We start from the raw sequence: 23,011 nt of genomic DNA, 5'->3' as shown, positions 1-23,011 counted from the left end.
ACAGGAGATCTGATGCCCTCCTCTGGCCTCCATGGGCACTGCATGCAGGTGGTATACTTACATACATGCAGGCAAACACTCATATACATTAAATAACTTTTTTAAAAAAATATTTATCCATAAAAGCATAGCATTACTTCAAAGTAAGCTTCTTCAAAGCCAGACAGTGTCTCAAGTGAAAAGACCAAAACATTTTGCCTATTTGGAGACAAATTAAGAAACCTTCAGCTATACCTAAAGCTGAATTCAGTCAAATTCCAACTATATCATCCAAGCACTCACTTTGAGGCCAGTCTCTTTCAATAGCTGCCACAATCACAAACAAATTAAAAGAATAGAAAATATGTGTTTAATGAATTCTTTCCTTCTCTGCAATTATTTTCTAAGATTAATGTTGCTGTGCTTCCCCTTAAGTGAGCATTGCTACTTTGTGGGTCTGTAGCTTGTTTTACATAAAGCTACATTTTGCCTTTCACTTTAATTCTCTACAAGTGCTCTGTTTTTAATTCACCCATGATGTTGGGTACAGCCAATTCACTGCTCCCACTTCTTTCCTGTCTACCACCTCCTATTTTGCTATGGGTAAGACTACTTTGACCAATGAAAATTAAAATAAGAACAACAATATTTATCAAGTTCTTAGATCATGTCAAATGCTGTGCTAAGTGCTAGAAATACAGACACAAAAGGCACAGTACCCACTCCCTCCTCAGGAGCTCACAGAACAATGAAGAGGCAGAGCAAACAGTAACTAGGCAATGTGAGAACTTCCTCAGGAGGGAGGGAGACCTTCCTCAGGAGGGAGGGACTGTAGGTCCAGTGAGAAGAGACAAAAACCAAGAGCTTCTCTTCTGAAAGAGCTTCACAGAAGCACTAAAACTCACACTTGTAATCCCAGCATTCAGGAGGCAGAGTCAGGAAGACAGGGAGTTCCAGGCCAGCCTGGATTGCATAGCAAAATCCTTTCTCAAAAAAAGGAAACAACAAAAAATTCAGTACTACTGAACTAGAAACAGGATTAGCAAGACAAGGAGACCCGCCATGCAGGCAAGTAAGCTTCCCCAGTCTAAAGGCATGGAGGCATGAGAAAACACAGCATCCTGTCTTAATCTATTATCTTAAAATTGCTGAAACAAGTAAGGGACAGGTAATTCTCATGAGCCACAGATTGCAAAATTTTTCAATATATAAAACTTGTTTATACACAGCTAGAGTCCAACAGAGTCGAGCTAGCTTTGGACAGCAATGCCAAAGAGTACAAACACCCCATTTAAGCCCCATGGAGTCCTGATGAGATTTCCTTAGGAGCATGTAGGTCACACCAAGCCAACAAGGGTGAGGGTGACCAGATGTCTCCTGCAAGGAACAAGGCTCTCCCACACACTAGCCTCTGCCACTCCAGCAGTGTTTTAATGCTAACTTTGCTATTTGGACTCTCTTGATCACTTCCTGTAGGTTGCAGAAACTTCTAAAATGAGATGTATCCTTGACACAAAAAGCTTAAATCACTGGGCTAGATAACATAGAAACAGTATCTGGCTAAGGAGTTTATTTGTGAGGCTGTATTAGAAATCTGCCTTGAATTCTAGGAAAAGAGGACTGTGCAGAATGACCATGAGGGAAGCCAGTACAGAAGAGATTAGAGCAGCCCTAAGGAGGAGGGTGGTGCAGCAATCGAAGAAAGGAAGCTCTGACACATGCTGACCAGATAACACAGGAAAGGAAGTAACACAAACACTCAGGTCTCTGGCTCCAAAAAGCAACAACCAAAACACCAAGGATCCTAGCTACCTTTAAAATAATAGTGTTGGGGCCGACAAGATAGCTCAGCAGATAAGCACTTGCTGTGCAAGCCTGACAACTTGAGTTCCATCTCCAGAACCCACTGTCAAAGGAAAGAGCCAACCCCCAGAAGCTGTCCTCTGACATCCACATGTGCACAATGGAACAAGTGCATGCCAACACTCACACATATTATATATGCACACATACACTAATAATTAATTAATCAATTAAAAATAAAAGTGTCAAAGTACGCCACCCCCTTTTTCAGGAAATGAATACATTTATCAAAAATTACCTACATCTCACAAACTAGTAGTTATCTACATCTGTGTGACAGAAAAACAGGAAGGGGCAGTTTCTAAAATGAAAGTCAGTTTCTTTATTTTCTGAGGTCTCGGCCTACTTTGCATTTTCATTAGGAACATGACAAAAGCACTGAGATCAACACAAAAGGAACGTCAAGGAGCAATTTGTCAAGGAGCAGTTCATTAAGGAGGAGTTTGGCAGAAGCACATGCGATCTATAGTAAATTGTTCTAGAGCATTAATAAGGTTATAAGGGTATGCTGACATGGAAAAAAAAACAGTAATTTTAAAAAAAGAGCGGGGCCTGGTGACACAGGCCTATAAATACAAGCTAACTATTTGGGAGGCTAAGAAAGGATGATTGTGAATTTAAGGCCTGCCTAGGCCACAGAACTGAGTTCAAGTACCCTGTCTCAAACAAGAGTGCTGTAGATAGCATGCCAGGGCCCTAATTCAACTCCTGATACAGAGAGGGGGAAGGAGTGAAGGACACAGGTGAGTGGCTGGATTCCTACCCAGTTCTAATTGCCCCCAGGGTTAAGTGCTGCTTCTCCTCTCACCCTGGAGGCCTCCAAATGTCACCTCCCACAAGTCAGGAGACCAAGTGGTAAACTGTCTACAACTAGCTCCTACTACCTGCTGGGCCTCAGTGTTCAGCCGAGCAGTGTTCTGCAGACTATCTACAGTGGGTTCTAAGCCTTTCCCATGCTTCCCTCTTTCCTAAGCCTTCCACTATGGCACCTGTAAGACCCACTCTCCACACAGCCAACACACAAGCTTTCCTGGTCATCACATGGTAGCACTCCTCAGGTGGCTAACACATGCCTTTCACAGAAATCTACACGCTGCCAACTCCATCTCAGTCCCTGTCACTCTCCACCTGGCCTAGCTGGCTTCCACTGCTCCAGAAGGGCCTCTGCCTTAGCCCCTGTGAATTCTGCCCACTTGAAATGCTCTACACAGAAATCTTCACAGGGCTGGTTCCTTCTTGCCACCCAGGTCCAGTAGAAATGTCACTTCCCTGACCACCCAATGTACAGCAGCTGCCCCAGTCACATTGGCCTAACATAAATCCCTCTTAACTCTATTACTTTTCTTTTCAATTTTCTCCCCCACCTAGACTCCATGAAAGGCAGACTCTTGGAAAGTTGTTGTCTTACTCTTTTCTGTATCCATGACACTCAGAAAGGAGGCTGAAATACAGTGGGCATTCACTTAATGTGTGTTGTCCCAAAATGGCTACCCTCCACCACCCCCCAAAGGCTAATAAGAAAGAATGAAGAGGCAAGATCTAATGTAATTTCATCCAAATGGGTCTCTCATACATTTCCAACAAGTTCATCTGGCCACAGTGAATCAGTACTCACTGCAGAGGCAGCCCTGAGGCTGCAAGCACAGGTGCCCTCACCCTACCACCACCCCAACACTCTTCAGGTTCCTCCGCATCATCCACAGTGGGAAAGGACCCCAGCCATTTCAAGGTTCCTTGGCCCCCACATCGTCCAATGTCTTTATTCCACCACTTGTCGTTCCTTCTGTACATCACGGCCTCCAAACCCTGTTTGAAGCTACCATTCCAAGAGATTTATTAAACGTACCTCAGACAAAAGCAAACTATTGAGCTCCTTCTCTCTCCCTGTAGATGTGGAAGACCTGAGATCTCTAATGTAGTATTAGAAGGATAAGGAAAAAAGAGGTCACTGGGATATTACCTTTACCCTGGGGGGAGGTAACCACCTCCCTTTCAGTGGAAACTTGGTAGAAGATTAACAATTTTCTCATTTAGTTTCATTTAAAGAGAAGATGTCTCTTTTTCTACTTCAAAAATTACACTCTGAAGAGTAACTTTTTATTATTTTCATTTATGTGTGTGAGAGAATGTATACCATGTGTATGGGTGCCCACGGAGGCCAGAAGAGGACATCAGATCCCATGGAGCCAGAGCAGTTGTGAGCCACCTGATGTTGGTGCTGGGAACCCAACTGTGATCCTCCAGAAAAATAGCACACGCTCTTAACTACTGAGCCATCTCTCTCCAGCCCTGAAGAGCAGTACTGAAGTTGCTATTAGCCATTTCCAAGAGTATGACAACTGTTTTTTCTACAAGTATACAGGAATATTATAGCCCCAGCATTTGCTGTCATGAATAGAGCGTGTGTCTGCAGGTGGACCTGGTCAAATCTTCCCTATTTTACCAGGAGCAAATTACCAAAACACTGAATTTCAAATTCCTTATCTACTGAATGAGAATGGAAAGATCAACTTCACTGGGTATTTAGGAGATTGGCTGGGAAGACCTATGAAGGCAAAGAGGCTCTAAGAAAGGCCTTTGCCTGTCTTGGGAAAGAAGTTAGAAAGAAGGGTTTCCCACTTCATCCCATCCCCTCCCTCACTCCCGATTTTTACAGTTTGTTCCACAGTAGATCAATATTGTCCTAACCACCATTTTGTTACCACTAATAGTTTAAATTGGTATCTTATAATTGTTTATTCACTGTGGTTTGCTATAAAACTACTTTTCCATGGGATTTTTAGTTGAATTATTTGAACTTTAGATATATTTCTAAGAAAACAACTGCTGTGTCTCAGAAGTTCAGTAGTTATAACCAACCAACTGGACCTTTTCACTGGCAATTTGGGTCCATTGTCAACTAAATAAATCACTTTTTTTTTTTGGTCTATTTGAGACAGGGTCTCTCTGTAGCCCCAGCTATCATGGAACTCACTCTTTAGACCAGGCTGACCTCGAACTCACAAAGATCCACCTGCCTCTGCCTCCCAAATGCTGGGATTAAAGCTGTGCGCCACCACGCCCGGCAACGTTTTTAATACACTCTACATAGAAAAAACTAAATCATACTTGCTGAGTCTGTGAAGTTGCTAGTCTTCTTACCCATCACCTAAGGCTTAGAATTTGCATTTCTTTGATAGGACACTTCCTTGGACAGGACAGTATGTTAAAGCTTCAAAAATCACTGACTCCTTAATACTTCCCGCTTCCCTCAAGATCTCCTAGACCAAAACTTCTCCTTGGCTTACACCTATAAGGATGTAGAATTTGCAGATCTCATCACTCCAGAAGTACACATTTCATATGCAGCTATTTTATGTTTTCTCAATTCCAACTGATTAAAGAAAAATGTTCTGATCAGTACCCAGCACACTATCAAAACACAAGAATGTAAATAGTGTTTGCCTTGATTAAATGGCATGAGATGAAAAGAACACTCCAGATTCCTAAGCTCTTACTTAGTCCCAGGCTTCTTATACTTCATACTTGTTTATGGAAAAGGCCAGGGAGAGGCTTTTAACACATGATGACGAATCAGACCAGCATGCATTGCTACACAGTTATCCTATCTGAGCTAAAGAGAACCTGGTCAATCTGCAAACTTTATGACTGGCTCAGTGTTAGGGCAGCTTTCAGAGAGACTTTTTAAGGAGTGCCAGACCATGGTAGATTACCGAAAGTGATAAAGGTCAACAGTATTCCTTAAAAGCTCCAGAACAGAAAGTTTTCATTGTTTCTGTCTGCTGGGAAAAGGGGTAACCACAAGTTCTTCAAGAGTAAAACTGACCTTCCATGTCCCTCCAGAGGACATTTCCTTTGAGATAGCACATTCTTGTTCACATTTCTTTATAATGTTTAAATCTGACTTCTCTGAAATAGGCAAAACCCAGAAAATTTCAGGTGTGTTTCACACTTAATCTGAGTCACAAGGCAACAAAAATGAAGCACATGAAATGTGAGATGTTTTGCACATTTTTTAAAGTAGGTATGTTAACGGCCTTGGAGAATTACGATTCTCTGAAGATAGCAACTTATCTTTACGAGCTTAACCTAAACTTCGCTCTGGAATAAAATCTGACTTACACTAACTTGATGCATCACCATGCAACTGAAAGGAATTCTTTCAGAACATAGCACAACCACACAAATTCAATGTTCTCCGTCTGTAAGTTGAAAGACTTTGTTTCAAAACACAATTTCAGTTTGGAAAATGTGCAAATAAAAACTGGATTTTGAAAATACAAGTATTTAAGCATTAGTTAAGATCCACAGGGTGCATAAAGCTAATGTAAATATAAAAATTCTCATCAGGTATCAGAGCGCTCAAGGAGTCACTGCAATAACCAATGAGCTGCAGATTCCGGATACAACCAGCACCAAGAATCAGATGTGATTTTACAGCACCACGAATAATTACACCTCTGCAGCATTGAAAGGGGAAAATGCCACAAGTTTAAAAATTAAACCATGATCAGTTCAACTGAGCTTTCTAAAATAAGCTAATATATTCTGGAAAACACTCTTTATAAGGGCTGTATGACAATATCCAATGTGATTGCACAAGAAAGGGCTACCCCTTTGTCATCACCAGACCCATCCAGCTTTTTAAACATGATTAACATGAAATCACTTTTTCAAGTTCAGTTCTTCCATCTCCACAGCCACACTGTGTACAGACTACCATCAGGGACAACACAGCATTCCCATTGCCACTGCACAACCCAAACACTGCAATACTAAAGGGGCAGGCAAGTTCAGGCCTCCCGCCTTCCATGCGGCACTGCTGGTTTCTGGGTGCAGCTTTCAGTAGGTTGTTGCTGTTGTTATTGCTCTTTATTTACCATTTCAATGGCAGACATGAACAAAAATTTTTATGAAACTATTATTCAAAAAGAACTGCAAATGCTTTCAAAGTTAAACTCGTTCATAAAGACATTTTTGTTGTAATATAACACCCCACAAAATGAACAAAATAAATAAAAGCTCTCTAGTATAATTTTCAAATGGCTGAGAAGTTTTGCTTTGGGTAATTGCCTCCATTTGAAAATCAAGTACAATGACTGGATTCCTCAAGCCACTCTCTCCAAGTACAAATGACCCCTTTCTCTAGTGAAGAAAAGTAAGGTGTGAAATATGAAAAGTCTAATCAGCTTCTCTAGCCTCCCTGAGTGGTAAGGCTGACATAGAACAAGAGATGCTAAGCATGGCAGGTATCTGAAAAGGAGAGTAATTACCACTGGGCTTCTGTAGTGCCCTATCATTATCTCTACTGGGATTCTCAGGGCTTGTCTATCTATTTTTAGTTAGCCTACTAAAACGCATCTTCACTTTTGGTTTGCATCCAATTATCACTTTGTGTCCCACATAAAAGAAAGCCACTTGATTACGCACTATTCGATAAGAAAACACACAAATACCATTCATTTGCAGATATTTGATCTAATGCAATCTAACTTCAGAATACCTCCCAAAGCAAATCAAAGAGTGCCACAAAACTGTACACTTGAAAATGGCTAGGATGGCAAAATTTTAAATTGTGTCTCTTTTACAGTTAACTATATCCTGATTGACTAGCTTCCCAAATAAAATACAGCAAAATCTTACTCAAAATAAAAATCCAATCATATTAAAAGTTAAAGATGAAAACTGCATTTAAGAAAATGGTTTTTTAAGCCAGAAATGGTGGCCCATACCTGTAATCCCAGCACTCCAGAGGCTGATACAGGAGGACTGCTGTGAGTTTCAATGCCAATGTGGCCTACATAGTGCATACCAGGCCAGCCAGGGCTACATAGCAAGATCCTGTCTCAAAGAACCAAATATATTCCTAAGGGCTTGTACAGCTCAGTGGTACAGTGCTTGTCTAGTATATGTACAAGGTCTTGGATCTCCAGCATCACACAGACACAGAAAGACACACAAACACACACTCTCTCTCACCATTTTATTTTCAAGTACTCCAATATTACAAGTTCAAATAAAGATCATGAAGATGCTAAATGAAAATTTTATGTTTAACCAATATTGCCATTCAGGAGAGTTTTCACACCTATTCCAAGCTAGGCACTGTATTAATCATATCCTTCGGGCTGGAGAGATGGTTCAGTGGTTAAGAGCACTGACTGCTCTTGCAGAGGACCCAGATTCAATTCTCAGCACCCACATAGCAGCTAACAACTGCCTGTAACTCCAGTTATGGGTGCCTTCTTCTGCATGACCTCCACGGGCACTGCATGACACAGATGCACTTACACACATGCGGGTGATACACTCATACACATAAAATTAAAAAATAAAATTTATTTTTTAAAAAAATCACTTCCTTTGTAAACAGTAACTCTGATCTTCACAACTACCCTAAGAACTGGATATTCTATTACCCCCACTTTACAGATGATGAAACTGAAGGACAAATCTTTTTTTTTCCTTAATCTGGGATCACTACTAACACTGTGCAAAATTCTAAAGGGTTCAAGCTAGTGCATCACATGCCTCACACCTGCTCTTAAGGTTCTACTGGCATCAGAAAAACAATGTGGAGAACCACACAGCTACAGTGAATTTTTCTCAAGACTCATAACTTGATGATCTGATATGTAGTTGGGAAAAGAAAAACATCCCTGGGTAAAAACAAAGGATACCTTGACATAACACTGATCTTTAAGGAAGAAATAATATTTTATTCCAAGAAACACCTTTTCCTTTTATTTTTCAGGGAAATCTCACAGGCAACCAGCAAAAAATTATTTCACAACAAAGAACTATAAACCCACGGAAAGAAAAAAGTTAACAAAAACTCTTATCCTTTTCATGGTATATATTTTAATATCAGGCATTCACATCACAAAACTCATCACCAAGCACTACACAGGAAATGCAAAATGTTATTGACAATTCCAAATCCTTTAAATCTTTAGTTCAACCTATCCCAAGCTTTCTAAACCCAAACAATCAAATTATTCTATGTCCAAGATACTATGGACACTCTCCAAGACACAAGGGACAAGGAGACAGCATGCTCTATTCTCCCCTTGTGATCACACACACACACACAGACACACACACACACACACACACACACACAAAAGATCAAAACCAAACAAAAAATAGTCACAAATTTCATCACTCCATTCCACCAGTTTTACAAAAGCAAAGCAAAAGCTGTTCTTTTTTTTAGTTTTTTTTTTTGAACAAGTAAAATTCTAAAAACATGGGTTGAAGGGGGTTGGCCATGATCAAAATACAGGGTATACATGGATGAATTTTTCAAAAAATTAAAAGAATATTATTACAATTTTTACAAAAAGAAAGACCGTGGGTTGACTGCAAGGTGATCCCGCCTCCCTCAGTGAGAGAGAAGCAAACACTTCACTTCATCCACGAGTCTGCAGAAGCCACTGCAACCCGCCAGATCTGAGCTGGCTTAAGAAAAGGGGCATTTCAGGAACCTCTCCAATCTGCACTTCACCCGCAGCCGGATACCCAACTCGGACGCCGAAGACCTCAATGCGCAGAACCAGCTGAGGGAAACCTTGAGCGGGGCACAGAAGTTTTCCTGAGAACTAAAACTTCTAAGGCTGCACGTACTAAAACTGTTTCCACAAAGAGATAGAGTGACTTAGAGTGATCGCAGATACCACATCGAAATTCAAGTAAAAAGAAAAAAGAAAGCCAAGCCTTTCCAGCGTTGGGCTTCAATCCAGTAAAAAGCTTAAACAATTTAAGTTAGAAAAGAGAAAAGGCGAATAGGGGTCCCGGCTCCCCAGTTCTTGACCTTCAAAACAACGCAAGAAAAGAAAGAAAAGAAAAAAGAAAGAAAGAAAAAGGAAAAAGGTCCCAACCCCAGAAGAAAAGTTTGGCGCCGCCGACCCAGGGCTGCTCCGCTCGCTCCCGGGCGGAGGCGGGGCCCCGCGCGGTACGGACCCCCGGCCGGCCGGGAAGGACGGAGCCTGCGGGTCCCACCAGCCCCCGCCCCGCCCCCGGCCCCCTCCGCGCCCGCTCCAGCCCAACACGCCCACCCGCTCACTTACAGGCATCATTGTGGACCCAAACCGCATGGAAGCGAGAGGCCGGCCGCGGCCTGGCCCAGCCGACTTGGCCCGGGGGGCGCGGGCCCGAGGAAGCGGGGCGAGGACGAGGCCGCGCGGCCGACCTGTTGCGAGGGAGGCGGCAGCGCGCGAGGCCGCTCAGCCGGCCGGTGCGCCACCGAGCCCGGGTCCTCTCCCCGAGCCGGGCCCCCGGACAACGCTTTGTCTCTGCGCTCGCGACAGCCGGGTGTCCCTCCTCCCGGGCCCCGAAACCAACTAATCCCGGCCAGCCCCCGCCGAGCCCGGCAGGCTCCGCCCCCCGCGAAGGCCCCGCCCGCGGCGCGCCTGGCGGCCTGGGGGAGGGGAAGGGAGTGGGCGGCCCGGAGCGACGGCGCATGCGCGGGCCCTGGGCGGAGCTTAGGGGGGCGGGAACCTTTTCGCTCGGTTTTAAAGGGCGGACCGCGAAGGTGGCGCACTGGGGGAGAGTTGTCACCGCACCCTGAGCGGGAGGTGGTACGCTCAGCTACTCTGCACTTTGGAGTTGCACTCTGGGGTTAAGTCCTCGGCCTTAGGCACCGTGAGCCCTAGATTCAGCGTCCGGGCCAGGCCAGGAGGGGAGGGTTGGACGCCGGCTCCCGCCAACCCTCGAGGATCCCACCCGGACTGACCAAAAGGAGACTCGCGTGGCCTTCCGGGCCGCAGCACGTCCTGAAAGTTCCTCCAGTGGAAGAGCTCACGAATGTGTTCGCCCTTCCTCCCCTCAGCCCTGGCCAACGTCCTAAAAGTCCTGTGATATTTGCTATGATGTGAAGAAAAGGTACTTCACGATGACTAAAATGGCGTCAAGGTTTTATAAGCATATTATGTCCAAATACAGTCAGCAAGCTTTAAAATGTGTGAACCAGCTTTCTGAGGAACTCCTAAGCTTGTAATGCTCAACGAACACGGACACAGGTACCAACCTTTCATGTCCAGAAAAATGGCATTGGCTTTGGCAAGACGAGCGGAACTGGTTTCGGAGCCCTCTTCCATCACCCAGGAGACCATTAACTGCGAAGTCTGGCTAAGTAGCTAGCCCACGCTAGGCTCATTCAGAAAAAAACTAGACATGGAATAACGCACCTGAATTTCTGGAGTTTCAAGAATCCACACCTGTCCTCTCAGCACTGGGGAGGCTGAGGCTGGAGGATTACAGTGAGCTGGAGGCAGGCCTAGGTTACACAGTGAGCTCCTATCTCGAGAACAAATTTTTTTTATGAAAAAAAAAATTGTTGCCCTAGATTCCCGATTACTCGGAAAACTGAGGCAGGAGGATCCCAAATTAAAAGCCTGCTTGTAATTAGCAGGCTTACCAGGGCAGGTCTCAAAATAAAATTGAAAAAAAAAAATGGGGGGAGGTTGCTGAGGATATAGATCAGTGAGAGAGAGCTTGCTTTATATGAATATGGCCCCAATTTCAATCCCCGGTACCACAGAAAGAATGAACAATTCTTGGTGAGCATGGTGATACGTTTATCATCCCGGCACTGGGAAGGTGGAGGCAGAAAGGTTCAGTATGAAGCCAGCCTAAATTAATCAATAACCTAATAAATAAAAAGGACAATTCTTTCTTCCTCTAACATATCCCTTACCAAAATCTCCATCAAACTCCCTATTGACACCATCCCAGCTACCATAGTTAAATGTAAACTTATAGATGATTCAACTAGAATTCAATGTTCTAACAAAACCTAGATTAGAGTCTAGTTATTTTAGAATTAGCCTGAGTTAGGTAAAGGAAATCCAGACCTTCATTTATTCAGTAAAAGATGTATCAAAATACCAACCATGTGCTAGGTATTCTAAGTACTATAGGTCCATTAATGAGCAACACAAAGTTCAGTGGACAATAAAACCAATAGTTAAGTGTTTTGATAACAAACATAAACCAATAATAGTCACTGGGCAAAAAATAGACTGCAGGAGGATGAGGCATAGAGATGCATTTTTTAAACAGAACATTCAAGAAAGGCCTCACAGAGAAGCACAGGCTTGAAGGAGTAAGCTACCTGAATATGGAAAAGAAGCTAAAAGAGGCTCTTGTAAGACTGCAGAAGGTGAAAATAGCCTGGGTGTGGGTAATCACGGACTGGTACAAAGTGGTCAGATCTGGGGGATATTCTTTGACGGGTGAATTTCCACATAAATATGGGCTATGAGAGATGTCAAGGGGAAGTTCAAGACGAAAGTTGCCATGAACCGAAATGAGCAGAACAAATTTCATGGAAGAGGGAATCAGTCTGGGACATGTTAACTTCCAGAATCTTAACACAAAAGAAAATCTAATCCTGAGATTTAGAATATTTGTGGAAAGTAAATCATACAGGGACTATTTTGCACCAACAAATTTATTTTGTATTCCACTGATTTTCATTGTTTCTTACACAAAAATCTCAGCAGCAACCTAAGATCCAGGATGCATATAGTCACCCAGAAAAAGAATTCTTACTGGTCACTAATCCTCCAGTTCTCAATGGACCAGGAAACTAGGATCCTATCTCATTTCTGTAGAAAACTGGCTATGCACAACAGTAAATTCTGTTTAATATGTGCACTGGAAACCCTGGCTTAGTAAGGAAGCCATTGCAATGAAATGGAAGCAAGGAGAGAAGAATTAGAATAATATACTCCCATTGTATTCCTTTACTGCTGTTTTCACAAATGTCCTGCCCAAGGGAAGGGAGGGGGAAAGGGGTCAGTAGCTGGCAATTTGTCCTGAAACTCACTTCCAGCCAACTGAGAATTCCCAGCTGCCAAATAACAGGTATGTTTATGTTCAGTGATTTTTTTTTTTAAACCATAGAAGCATGGAGCCAAAGAAACTTTGTGCTTTGGTTCATTCCCTCCAGTTCTACACAAGTCCCATATGGCTCTGTCAGATGGATTGTTAATTACCTGCCAAGTTTCACTTTTTCTATACTCCCACTTTCACCTACTTTTTCAAGAGCCTCAACTTGGTCCTCCCCACCTAATAATTCTGCATTTGACTCTAAGATAGATGAAGTGAAATTACCATGAGCTGGTTGGGGAGGAGCTGCCTTCTCTCTTAGACCTCACCCGACCCCTAGGCCCAGTACAATTAACTATCTGGAATCAGTCTTCCCCGTGCTACTCAGGCCTGTTTCCCACAGATGTTCCGAACTTTGACTCCCTCTGCTCTCTCATATGAACTCTCATGTTGCTTCATCAATAAGCTAGAGGTGACACAGCTTGCACCTTTGCAGCTCATTCTCCCCACCTCCCTTCATATAGTCTTCCTATTTCTTTTGTTGATTTATTTTACTATCACAGTTATCCCTTAAAATTCATGGAGAGCTGGTTGGAGGATTCTCCCTCCAAGATCTGTAGATGCTCAATTCCTTGAATTAAAAAAAAAAAAAAAAAAAAAAAAAAAAAAAGAGCTGGGAGTCGGGGGCATATGCCTGTAATCCTAGCACTAGAAGACTGAGATGGAAGGATCAAGAGTTTGAGGTCAGCCTGAGCTACATAGAAAGACCCAATCAATCAATCAATCAATCAATAAAATTGCATATACTCTACACATAGCTTCCAGTATACTTTAAATCATCTATATATTACTCATTATATTTGATGCAATGAAAATTTCTTACAAATACTATCCTGAATTGTTCAGGGATTAATGATAAGAAAATCACTGGTCTATATGTGTTCAGTTCTGATGCAATTTTTTTCTTGAATATTTTCAACCTGTGTTTGGTTGATCTGCCTGTACAGGGCCTATGGGTATGGAGAGCCAGCTGTACTCTATGCCTGTATTTTACCAGGCTCTATTCAAGATCCTAGAGGCAACAGAGAACCTTCCTTAAAGCCTGTAGTGTGGATGGAGAAGCTAGACATGAACAAAAGGATTAAGTGTTGATAGATACTATGGAGGGAAAGTCTGTTTTAGACAGAGTGAGCAGGGAGGCTCCTGAGGATCAGAGATGGAGGAAGTCAGACTCTGGGCAGTGGGAACAGTCCTGACAAAGAGCCTTACACTCTCATGTTCAGTATCTTAATGGAGTAATGAGGAGGGCAGTGTGCTTGGAGCTGTCTGAACATGGAAGAGAGGGGAAGCATGGGAAGATGCAGCCAGGACCTGGAGCACGTGGGGCTAGTTAATGCTGTTTGTCCTCAGATACTCCATCTTTACAACTTGGTTTTTGTTTTGTTTTGTTTTGTGGGATTTTTTAAAGACAGGATCTCATTATGTAGCCCCAAGCTGGCCTGGAACATGCTGTGTTGACCATCCCAGGCTAGCCTCAATCTCACAGCAACCTGCCTGCCTCCCAGATACTGAGATTAAAGGTGTGCACTACCATGCCCGGAAACAGCTTTACTTTTTAATATATTTTTTAATTGTACATATTTATGGGGTACAATATATATTTCAGCACATCTATACAGTATCTGATCATCACCTGAGAGTAACTGACTTATCGCTCACTTCAGAGATTTACCATTTCTTTGTGCTAGAAACCAAAATCTTTCTACTTATACAATTAATTATTATCAGCCATGTTAGTTTATAGGTTCCTTGCCTACAAATGTACCCAGTGCTTTCCTTCATTCTCCTGGATTAGCAGTAATCAGAAAGAAGGCGATGGAGCAGAAGTCTGGGTTCCCTGCTTTAAGTACACTCCGCACCTACCTACCTATACACCAAGCTTCTACTTGTCTTTCCAGTTCTCACCTAAATGCAACCCTTGAAAGTGCTAACTGATATTTCTCAAGAGGAGCTAGTCAATATCTCTTCAATCTAGTGTCACATGACACAGAAAACAACAAACCCCAAATCTCTCCAACTAGATTCAGTGACAAGGACTATTTATTTATTTATTTATATATCGTCAGCCTTAATATTCTGCCTGGAGCATAGTAGGCACTCAATAAGTGCTAAATTAATGGTACTTAGTAAATATTCCCTGCCGTCTTCTACTCTTCTCTCTGCTAAGTATGGTGACTCTTGACTCTTTATGTTGTCTTGGGCAGTTCATTGTTGCATCTGAACTTCAATAAAGAGAGTATAGTGAAATACTATACTCCAATGCATTCTCTAACCTAGAGGGTAGCAATCTGCAGGCCACAATCTACAGCCCATATCTGCCCTCTACCTTTTTCTATATAGCCTATTGAGCAAAAGATTGTTGGTTTGTGTGGTTTTTTTTTTCAATTTGGTTTGGTTTTTGGTTTTGCTTTTTGAAATGCTATAGCTGAACCTAGGAAAATACTGCTGAACTGGGCCTTTTCTTATTAGAATTTATTTTGAGAGCCAGGCATGCATGTCTTTAGTTCTAGCACTCAGGAGGCAAAGGCAGGTGGATCTCTGTGAGAGCTAGGTTAGCCTGGCCTACATAGTGAGTGCCAGGCCAGCTGGGGCCATAGGGAGACCTTGTCTCAAAAAGACCAAAAAAAATTTATTTTGAGACAGATTTTGCTCAGTTACCCAGCATGACCTTGAACTTGCCATTCTCTGCTTCCACCTCCCAAGTAGGTGGGGTTTCAGGCCTGGGCCACCAAATCCAGTCAGAAATGGTTTTTGCATTTTTAAATCCTGAGGGACAGAATACAAAGATTTGTGATACACTAAATTACATGAAAATTTCAGTCTATGAATAAGATTTTTTTTTTCGAGTCCCAAGTGCTGGGATTAACAATGTGTGCCACCATGCCCAGCCTTTATAAAGAAGATTTTATTGAAACACAGCCACATTTACTTATTTACATACAGCCTGGGGCTGCTTTCAGGCAATAATAGCAGAGTCCAGAGTCCAGCAGTTGTGACAGAGCCTGTATGACCTGCAAAGCCTAAAATATTTACTTTAGAGTACGGAGAGGTGGCCTGAAGTGCCTGTTCCTTTTCTGGCTGAGGCAGAAGGATAGCTTGAGCCCAGGAGTTTAGGCCAGCAAATACATACACACACACACACACACACACACACACACACACACACACACATATGCTTCTAGGGTAGGGATTTTTTGTTAGGGGTATGCCCCTCATAGGTCAACCACAACCACACAGGTGGATGGCCCTACACTCATAAGTGTATGGGCAGTGCAAATTGGACACAAGGGGTTAATTTTTTATTAAAAAGGGGCAGAAAGTTGGAGAGGGAAGGGATGAGAGCAGGTCTGGGAGGAATTAGGGGGAGAACTGAGAGGTGAGTGTGGTCAAAATCGTCAGGATGGGAAGGAAGTACAGTGTGTGCCCCTTTTCATATTTATGACAAAATACTCAAAATTGGTAACTTAAGACAAATGCAGTGCTTCAAAGACATGTGTCTGTAATATTGACCATTAGTTGATTCCGCTTAACCTGACCAAATTGTAAATATAACTGTATTGGTAACTTGTAGAATAAGGAGCTCGTGGGTTTTTTTAAAGCCTTATATTGCCAGTTCCCTCTATAACCACCCCGCTCCTCTGTCATCTAGACTGTACTCAGCCCATTCCTTCCTCTGAAGCAGCTCTTGCTGAAGTAGTCAGTAACTTCTAACTCACTGGCCAAATAAACCTCTGACTATTTCTCTACATCCCTCGAAACCTTTCTCTTCTTGACCAACCTTTGTATGTTGAAGGTACCTGACTCTCAGTCCTACCTCTTCCTCTTTTCACTCACTACTCTTTTCCTGTAGTTATCCACACATGCATCATGTTTTATATTTCCAACCCCAAACTGCTTCTCCAAGCTCTAGAACTGGATACAGAAATAAATACAGAAGTCTCTAGCTAGAAAGAGCTCCACCCTCTCTTGTTTTTCCTGTGCTGAGGGTTGAACCCAGATCCTCCTGCACTCCAAGCTCACTTTCTACCATTAAGCTATACTTCAATCCCTATATAGAGCTACTGAGTACTTGAAATGTGGCTTGTGGGAAAAAGAAACTAAATTTTTACTTTTTAAAGATTTTAAAGCTACGTGTATGTGTATGTGTGTCTGTGTGTATATATGCATGTGAGTACAGGTGCCCACAGAGGCCAGAGGTGTCAGCTCCCTCTGGAATTACAGGCAGTTGTGAGCTGCCTGTTGTGGGTGCTGGGAACTGAACTCAAGTTCTCTGCAAGAACAATATGCAGTCTTAACTGCTAAACCAGTTCTCTAGCTACCAAGATTTTTTAAAAATTAAAGTTAAGTGGTCACAGTGTGTAATAACTAAAACACTAGAGAGTGTTGATAGAGAATACTCTTGTTATCACAGAAAGCTCTGTTAAACAGTGCTGGATATCCCATCATATCCCATCACATCGAGCTGCCTGCTTAACCATTTCCTCTTAGAAAGATTCTGCAAACTTAACATGTCTAAAATCAAACTCAGTATTTCTCCCCTATCCTGGTCTTATTTCCTGTCTCAGTAAATAGTGTCATGTTCATTTCCTCAAACCACAAGCCCAGGGATCATGTTTTGTTTTTGTCTTGGTTCTAAATTATGTTCAGTCATCCAGCCATGTTCATTCTGTCTCCTAAATATCTCAAATTACCCTCCTCACACCACACTACACTGTTCCAGCTACCATTGCCTTCCACAGATCTGATCCTCTGATAGCCCTGATGAAAGTCCTTCTTTAGTTCTGCCTTTAAGTCCTAGCACAACTGTCTGTGCCTGCCCTCTAGCCTAACCAGGTACCAGAGCCCCCTCCTCTCTGAGACTCAGCCATATCATCTTCTCTCAGTCCCTTTTGCCTGCCGTGCTTCCTCTGGCATATGCTGTAGCATAGGTCTGACTCATCTTCACACCATGTGTCACCATGGAATATTTACTAGTTTGTGTTACTACTGCTATTCAGTTAACTTCTGTCTCTCCCATAAGACTACAAGGCATAGGGTTAGCACTTTCGCTCTTCCTTGTGTGGCATTAATTGTTGAGTAGAATACCTTAAACAGGGCTCTTGATATAGTAGTATCATGAGAGGATGAATGAACTAAAGAATGACTAAATGAATGAGCTGTTCATTTGTCTATAGCTCATGAGGTTCAACTTGGCATTTAAAAATATATTATTTATTATTTTTATTTTATGTGTATGAGTGTACTGCCTGCATGGGTGTAAGTGCACCTGTGTCACACAGTGCCCGCAGAGGTCAGAAGAGGGGATTGGATCCTCTGGAACTGGAGTTACAGATGGTTGTTAGCCTCGATGTGGGTGCTAGGAACCAAATCCAGGGCCTCTGTAAGAGGAGCCAGTGCTCTTAACCACTGAGCCATCTCACCAGCCCTCAAGTACCTTTCCCAATTCTATAGCCCCAGATTATACTGTGACTCCAAATTGCAATCTCATAAATGACTATAAGAAGTTCTGGTCGAACAAGGGTAAAAGAATCTGTGGGATCTAAACCTGTTCCTGGAACACAGTCCTAAAATACTTCCCCTTCTGATTGGCCAGTGGTATCACCACAGAGACCTTTACAATTATTATGCAACATTTGAAAATAAAGAAAATCTTTGCAATGAGGTTTCAGACAAAGTAAGTAGAGGTTTGACAAGCAAGAGAAGTTTGGCCTAAAATACTCAAGTGAGCTCTGCTAGTCCCAAGGCATCCCAAAGGCCCACCGCCCACCAGCAGAGTCTGCTGCAGCTTCTGTTTACCCTGAGGCAGAGGGATTTTATTCTACTATGAGGAATGTACATGTATTTCTTTTCCTCGTCTCTGTTGAAACACCAGCACTACATCAGAATGAACTTTGTTCTAGTGATTTTGAAACAATTTTTAAAGTGTGTGTTGAGGGGGAGGTTATTCAAGTTCTTTTCAAGAATGCTGCAGTAGATTAGATCTATAGTTTGGCTTCTATGTTGAAGGCTTACCAGCCTGTAGCCCGATAGGAATCTTTAGAAGTTGGGACATAATAGAAGGAACTTACATCAGTGAGGCATGCCCTTGAAGGTGATATTGGAGCACTAGCCCTTCTTCATTCACTTTGCTTCCTGGCTTACATGACGTGAACCGCTTCCGTGGCAATGTGCTCCAGTCATGATGTGCTTGCTGCCTTACCATAAGCCCTAAAGCAATAGGCCAATCAACCACAGACTGTGTGTGACATACAAAATTATAAGTCCAAATAAACCTTTTCTCTTAGAAGTTGATTATCTCAGGTATTTTGTCATAGTGACTGAAGATTAACACCCATGAAAAATACACTGGGTGCATTTATGGCAGATAGGCAAAGTTCTTGCTATTCCCTTCAGCCTAGCATACAGTGTTTCACTATTAATTGTGTGCACTACACAAGTTTTCTTTAAATAGATAAAGAAAACAATAGAAGAGGAAAAACTAAACAGATGGTTTTGGGGAACTGAACACAGGGTCTCCTGCATGCCAGGCAAGTATTCTATCACTTATCTCCATTCCCAGCCCCAGATGATTTTTTTTATATGTCATTTAAACCTCATTTATAACGTGTCCACAACTGGCTTCTAATAGTTGTTATGTGTAACATTCAAGTTAGCTACTAGTTGAGAATACCCCACACCGCCCCACATTGCTAATTGAGCAACATTTCTAGAAATCTTAGATAAACTAGGATTTTATTGATGTAGATAAAGTTCAGGGAGCTCTAGAAAGATACACACACACACAAAAAAAAAAAAATAAACAGAAGACTATAAAACCACCAAAAGGGGAAAAATATCTGTTTGGAAAGAATCTTAAGTTCAAAATGGTGAGCTGCCAAACTGTAGCCACCAAAAAGTTGTGTGTGTGTGTGTGTGTGTGTGTGTGTGTGTTTAAGTAATTTGTTTTCTGAGAGTGTTTATAAATTGATTTGGCGGAGAATAGAAATCTATTCTCAAACCTTCACATTTACCACATCTAACAGAATGAAATTGAAAAAATTACCCATTGAATTAAAATTAAACATCTTACTTAAGCATTTTATCAAATAAAATATTTTTATACATACTACAAAGGACCAGCTGTAACAAGTTCTATAAGCCTATTTAAATATGGTTTTATTTACCAAAATGTTTCAATTTACATACAACTTTCAGCGAAAATCACTGAATGTCTACTACGGTCTGTGCACTGCATGGGGTACAGCTTTGTGAAATGAGGTATGCTTGTAAAATTAAAGGATTTGTAAAGAAATCCATGATAATTGTGAAGTTCATATTTACATTCTCATTTTCTGGATGAGGAATTTGAGAGGTAACTTGTTTGAAGTTTCACAGTCAGTGGCAGAAAGAGGGAGTTGAATGCAGATTCTTTGGACACAGAATCTGGATCTTCAATTGCTGTGCTGTTGTTCCTGTCTCACCACTGTCCCATTCCCTGGTGCTTGGGGAACACATCCTCCTGTCAGTGACCAACACAATAAGGAAGATCCAAGGCATGTGCACTGGTAGAGGACGTTCACCTGAGAGCACACGAGAGAAATCCAGTGTGTAAGTGCCCTGGCTGAAGTCACACAGAGAATGCCACCTCAGTCCCTGAGCTTCCACTGTGGAGCAGTCGGGAAAACCCTCACAGTGCAGAGAATTCACAAGCTAAGACTAAAGGACTACCATGGAATTTTCTTTTGAAAAAGATTTTTTTCAATTTATATACGTATATTTTTTAGAAATTCATACATGAATATGGTATTTGCATCATTTCTACCCCTCCAAGTCCTCCCATATTCTCCCTCACTTCCTCTTGATTCCTTGTCCTCATCTTTATTATTATTATTACATATACATACATTTATAAATATATAGTATATATAATGCACTGAGTCCGTTTAATGGTGCCCATGTGTACATATGTTTAGGGCCGAACACTTGGGATTAGATAACGTCTCAGGGAGCTACTCCCTGGAGAAAACTGATTCTCCTTGCCTCAATTACCATCCATTGATTTCCTGTAGCTCTTCATCGAGAGGTGGGACTCAATTGAATTTCCCCCATCCATACTGGCATGTCAACTCTTCTTGCCATACAGGTCTGGAACTGCCATCTGGAAATTTCATGGGTGCAGCTTCCCTGCCATGTCTAGGATGCATTATCTAGCAGCAGGCTTCTTGTTCCTCTCTTTTAATCTGTCCCCTCTTCCGCTATGTTCTCTGAGCCTTGGATGTAGAGGTTGCATTGTAGATTTATCACTTAGGGCTGGCTATCACATAATCACTTACTGAGGAGCAAATTTCACTTTGGCTAAGTGTGCACCTATACACCTAGATTCTTGGGAGCTTCTTGGGAACTAGTTGAGTTGGTGATAGGGCTTGAACCTGGGAGTTTGAGGCCAACCTGGACTGCAAGTGAGACCCCTATCTCAAATAAATAATAAACTAAGTTTCACTGAGTACATATTATGTACATAGTAATATAATTTATACAAAGTTCCTAGAGAAATTTATATACTTGGGAGGTGGGAAATGTGGGCAGAAACAGCAATAATGAGGTCTACCCTTTATAACATACTTAATCTATATCAAGCATGTGTTCAGTGCTCTACAAACATTTTCTTATAGTTGTTAATCTTCACTGACTCTGTAAAGAAGGGCTGTGATCTGTGTTTTACAGAGAAACTAAAGCTTAGAAGTATTGGCTTACTGATTCATTCCACAAATACTTTCAAAGAACTTACTTCGTTTGTGCTGGGTATGATCCTAAGCTCTATAGGTTCAGCAGTGAAAAAGTGAAATGAGGTCCTGCCCTACATGTTAAACATGTTTATTCTAATTCTTATGGCCAATGCTAAAATAAAACTAAGATAAGATAACATCATCTAGACTGAGACTGGGTATTTTTGGAAATCGTGGTCAGGAAAGTTTCATCCAAAGAGATGGCATTTGCACTGAGACCCAAATGACAGGACCACCCTCAGAAGACCTACATGAAGAGGGCCTCAGGCAGAGGGAGCGAGTACAAAGATGCTGAGAGAGGTGAGACTGACATGCTCAATGAGCAGAAGAAAAGCCAGAGTATCTAGAGCAGAGGGCTCTACCCTGAACCACACCACTAGTAAATAGCAGAGATGATAATCAAATCCACCTCTGCCGCCATGCAACATTGCCTAAAGGAACAAAAAGGATGCTCCACACATGGTCATCATGGAGTGTGTTTAAGTTAGCATGAGAGTATCTAAAGATCATATGGAAGCAAAAGTCTAGAAGAGAGTCTTGCAAGCAGAAAGGCTTTCTTAAGAACAGACATAGACGAATAAAGCACTGTATCACGCCAATAGTATCAAACGCAGCTTCATCTAACCCCAGTCTTAAACTCAACCCATTCTGCATTCTTGCTTCTTTATCTTGGACTGGAATTCTTTGAAAGGATGCAGGAATGCAGCCCTGATACTTCAGATTAGGAGTTCACATGTTCAGATAAACTTCATGAAAAATTCTTGCAGCTTCTCATAGGGTGGGCAGAGAACTATTAAGTCTCAAGAGTCCATGCTTCTGGTAGCTCCAAGGGCACTGTGATCAGCAGTCAGGGGTCATCTGGACCAGAAATTCTATAGGAGATGGTGTGGGATCTGCTAGTTAAGCAGTGATTAAACTGGTATGTATGTGGGAGAGGGTAGTAGGTTCAGACAGGAACTGTTGTTGAGATAACAATCATAAGGTAAGGGGCAGATGACCAAATCATGGGCAGAACAGACTCAAATTGCCAGACAAGCTGCTATAAACAAAAAGGGCAGAAAACCTTAGGGAAATGTAACACCACAGATGAAGCCAAGAGACATTGTTCTGACACCTAGCTGGATCAAATGATCCCATTTTAATTTGGGTCAGCCTGGGTATAACTGGATAGGCTTGTTCCAAAGAAATGTGATTTTATCTTAAAGGATAACGACATCCCTGAATCCAAGAGCAGAGTATCATACTTTAGCTTAGCTGAGGAAGGAAACGTAACTTGATTTCCCCTGCTGCTAGTTTACATAAGAGAAGATACTTTTCCAGAGAATAATGCTATAGTTTGATTTTGAAATGTCTTCCCAAATTCCTATGTGTTAAAGGCTTGGACTGCAGAGTGGTATTTTCAGATATGGTAGAACCTTTCAGAGTGGAGCCTAGTAGAAGTTATGTCATTGGTGGTGTGTCCTGCAAAGAGGATTGTGGATGTCTGTCTCCTCTCTCTGCTTCCTGGCCAC

General features: G+C 42.1%; 1 protein-coding gene across 1 annotated transcript in view; it reads right to left on the bottom strand.

Annotated features, from left to right (window-relative positions):
• The window catches only part of Tp53bp2 (tumor protein p53 binding protein 2), a 63,052-nt gene extending 52,861 nt beyond the window's left edge, over positions 1–10,191 (bottom strand). Inside the window, exon 1 of the mRNA XM_008823741.3 lies at positions 9,912–10,191. Within this exon, the coding sequence (XP_008821963.2) occupies positions 9,912–9,938 (27 nt within the window). The 5' untranslated portion in view covers positions 9,939–10,191. The remainder of the gene's footprint in view (positions 1–9,911) is intronic.
• Positions 10,192–23,011: the final 12,820 nt, after the last annotated feature.

The sequence above is a fragment of the Nannospalax galili genome, unplaced genomic scaffold (assembly GCF_000622305.1).
Source record: "Nannospalax galili isolate Female #2095 unplaced genomic scaffold, S.galili_v1.0 scaffold368, whole genome shotgun sequence".
Taxonomy (NCBI): Eukaryota; Metazoa; Chordata; class Mammalia; order Rodentia; family Spalacidae; genus Nannospalax; species Nannospalax galili.
Note: the sequence above shows the minus strand (reverse complement) of the source record. Positions and strands in the feature narration are given on the sequence as shown.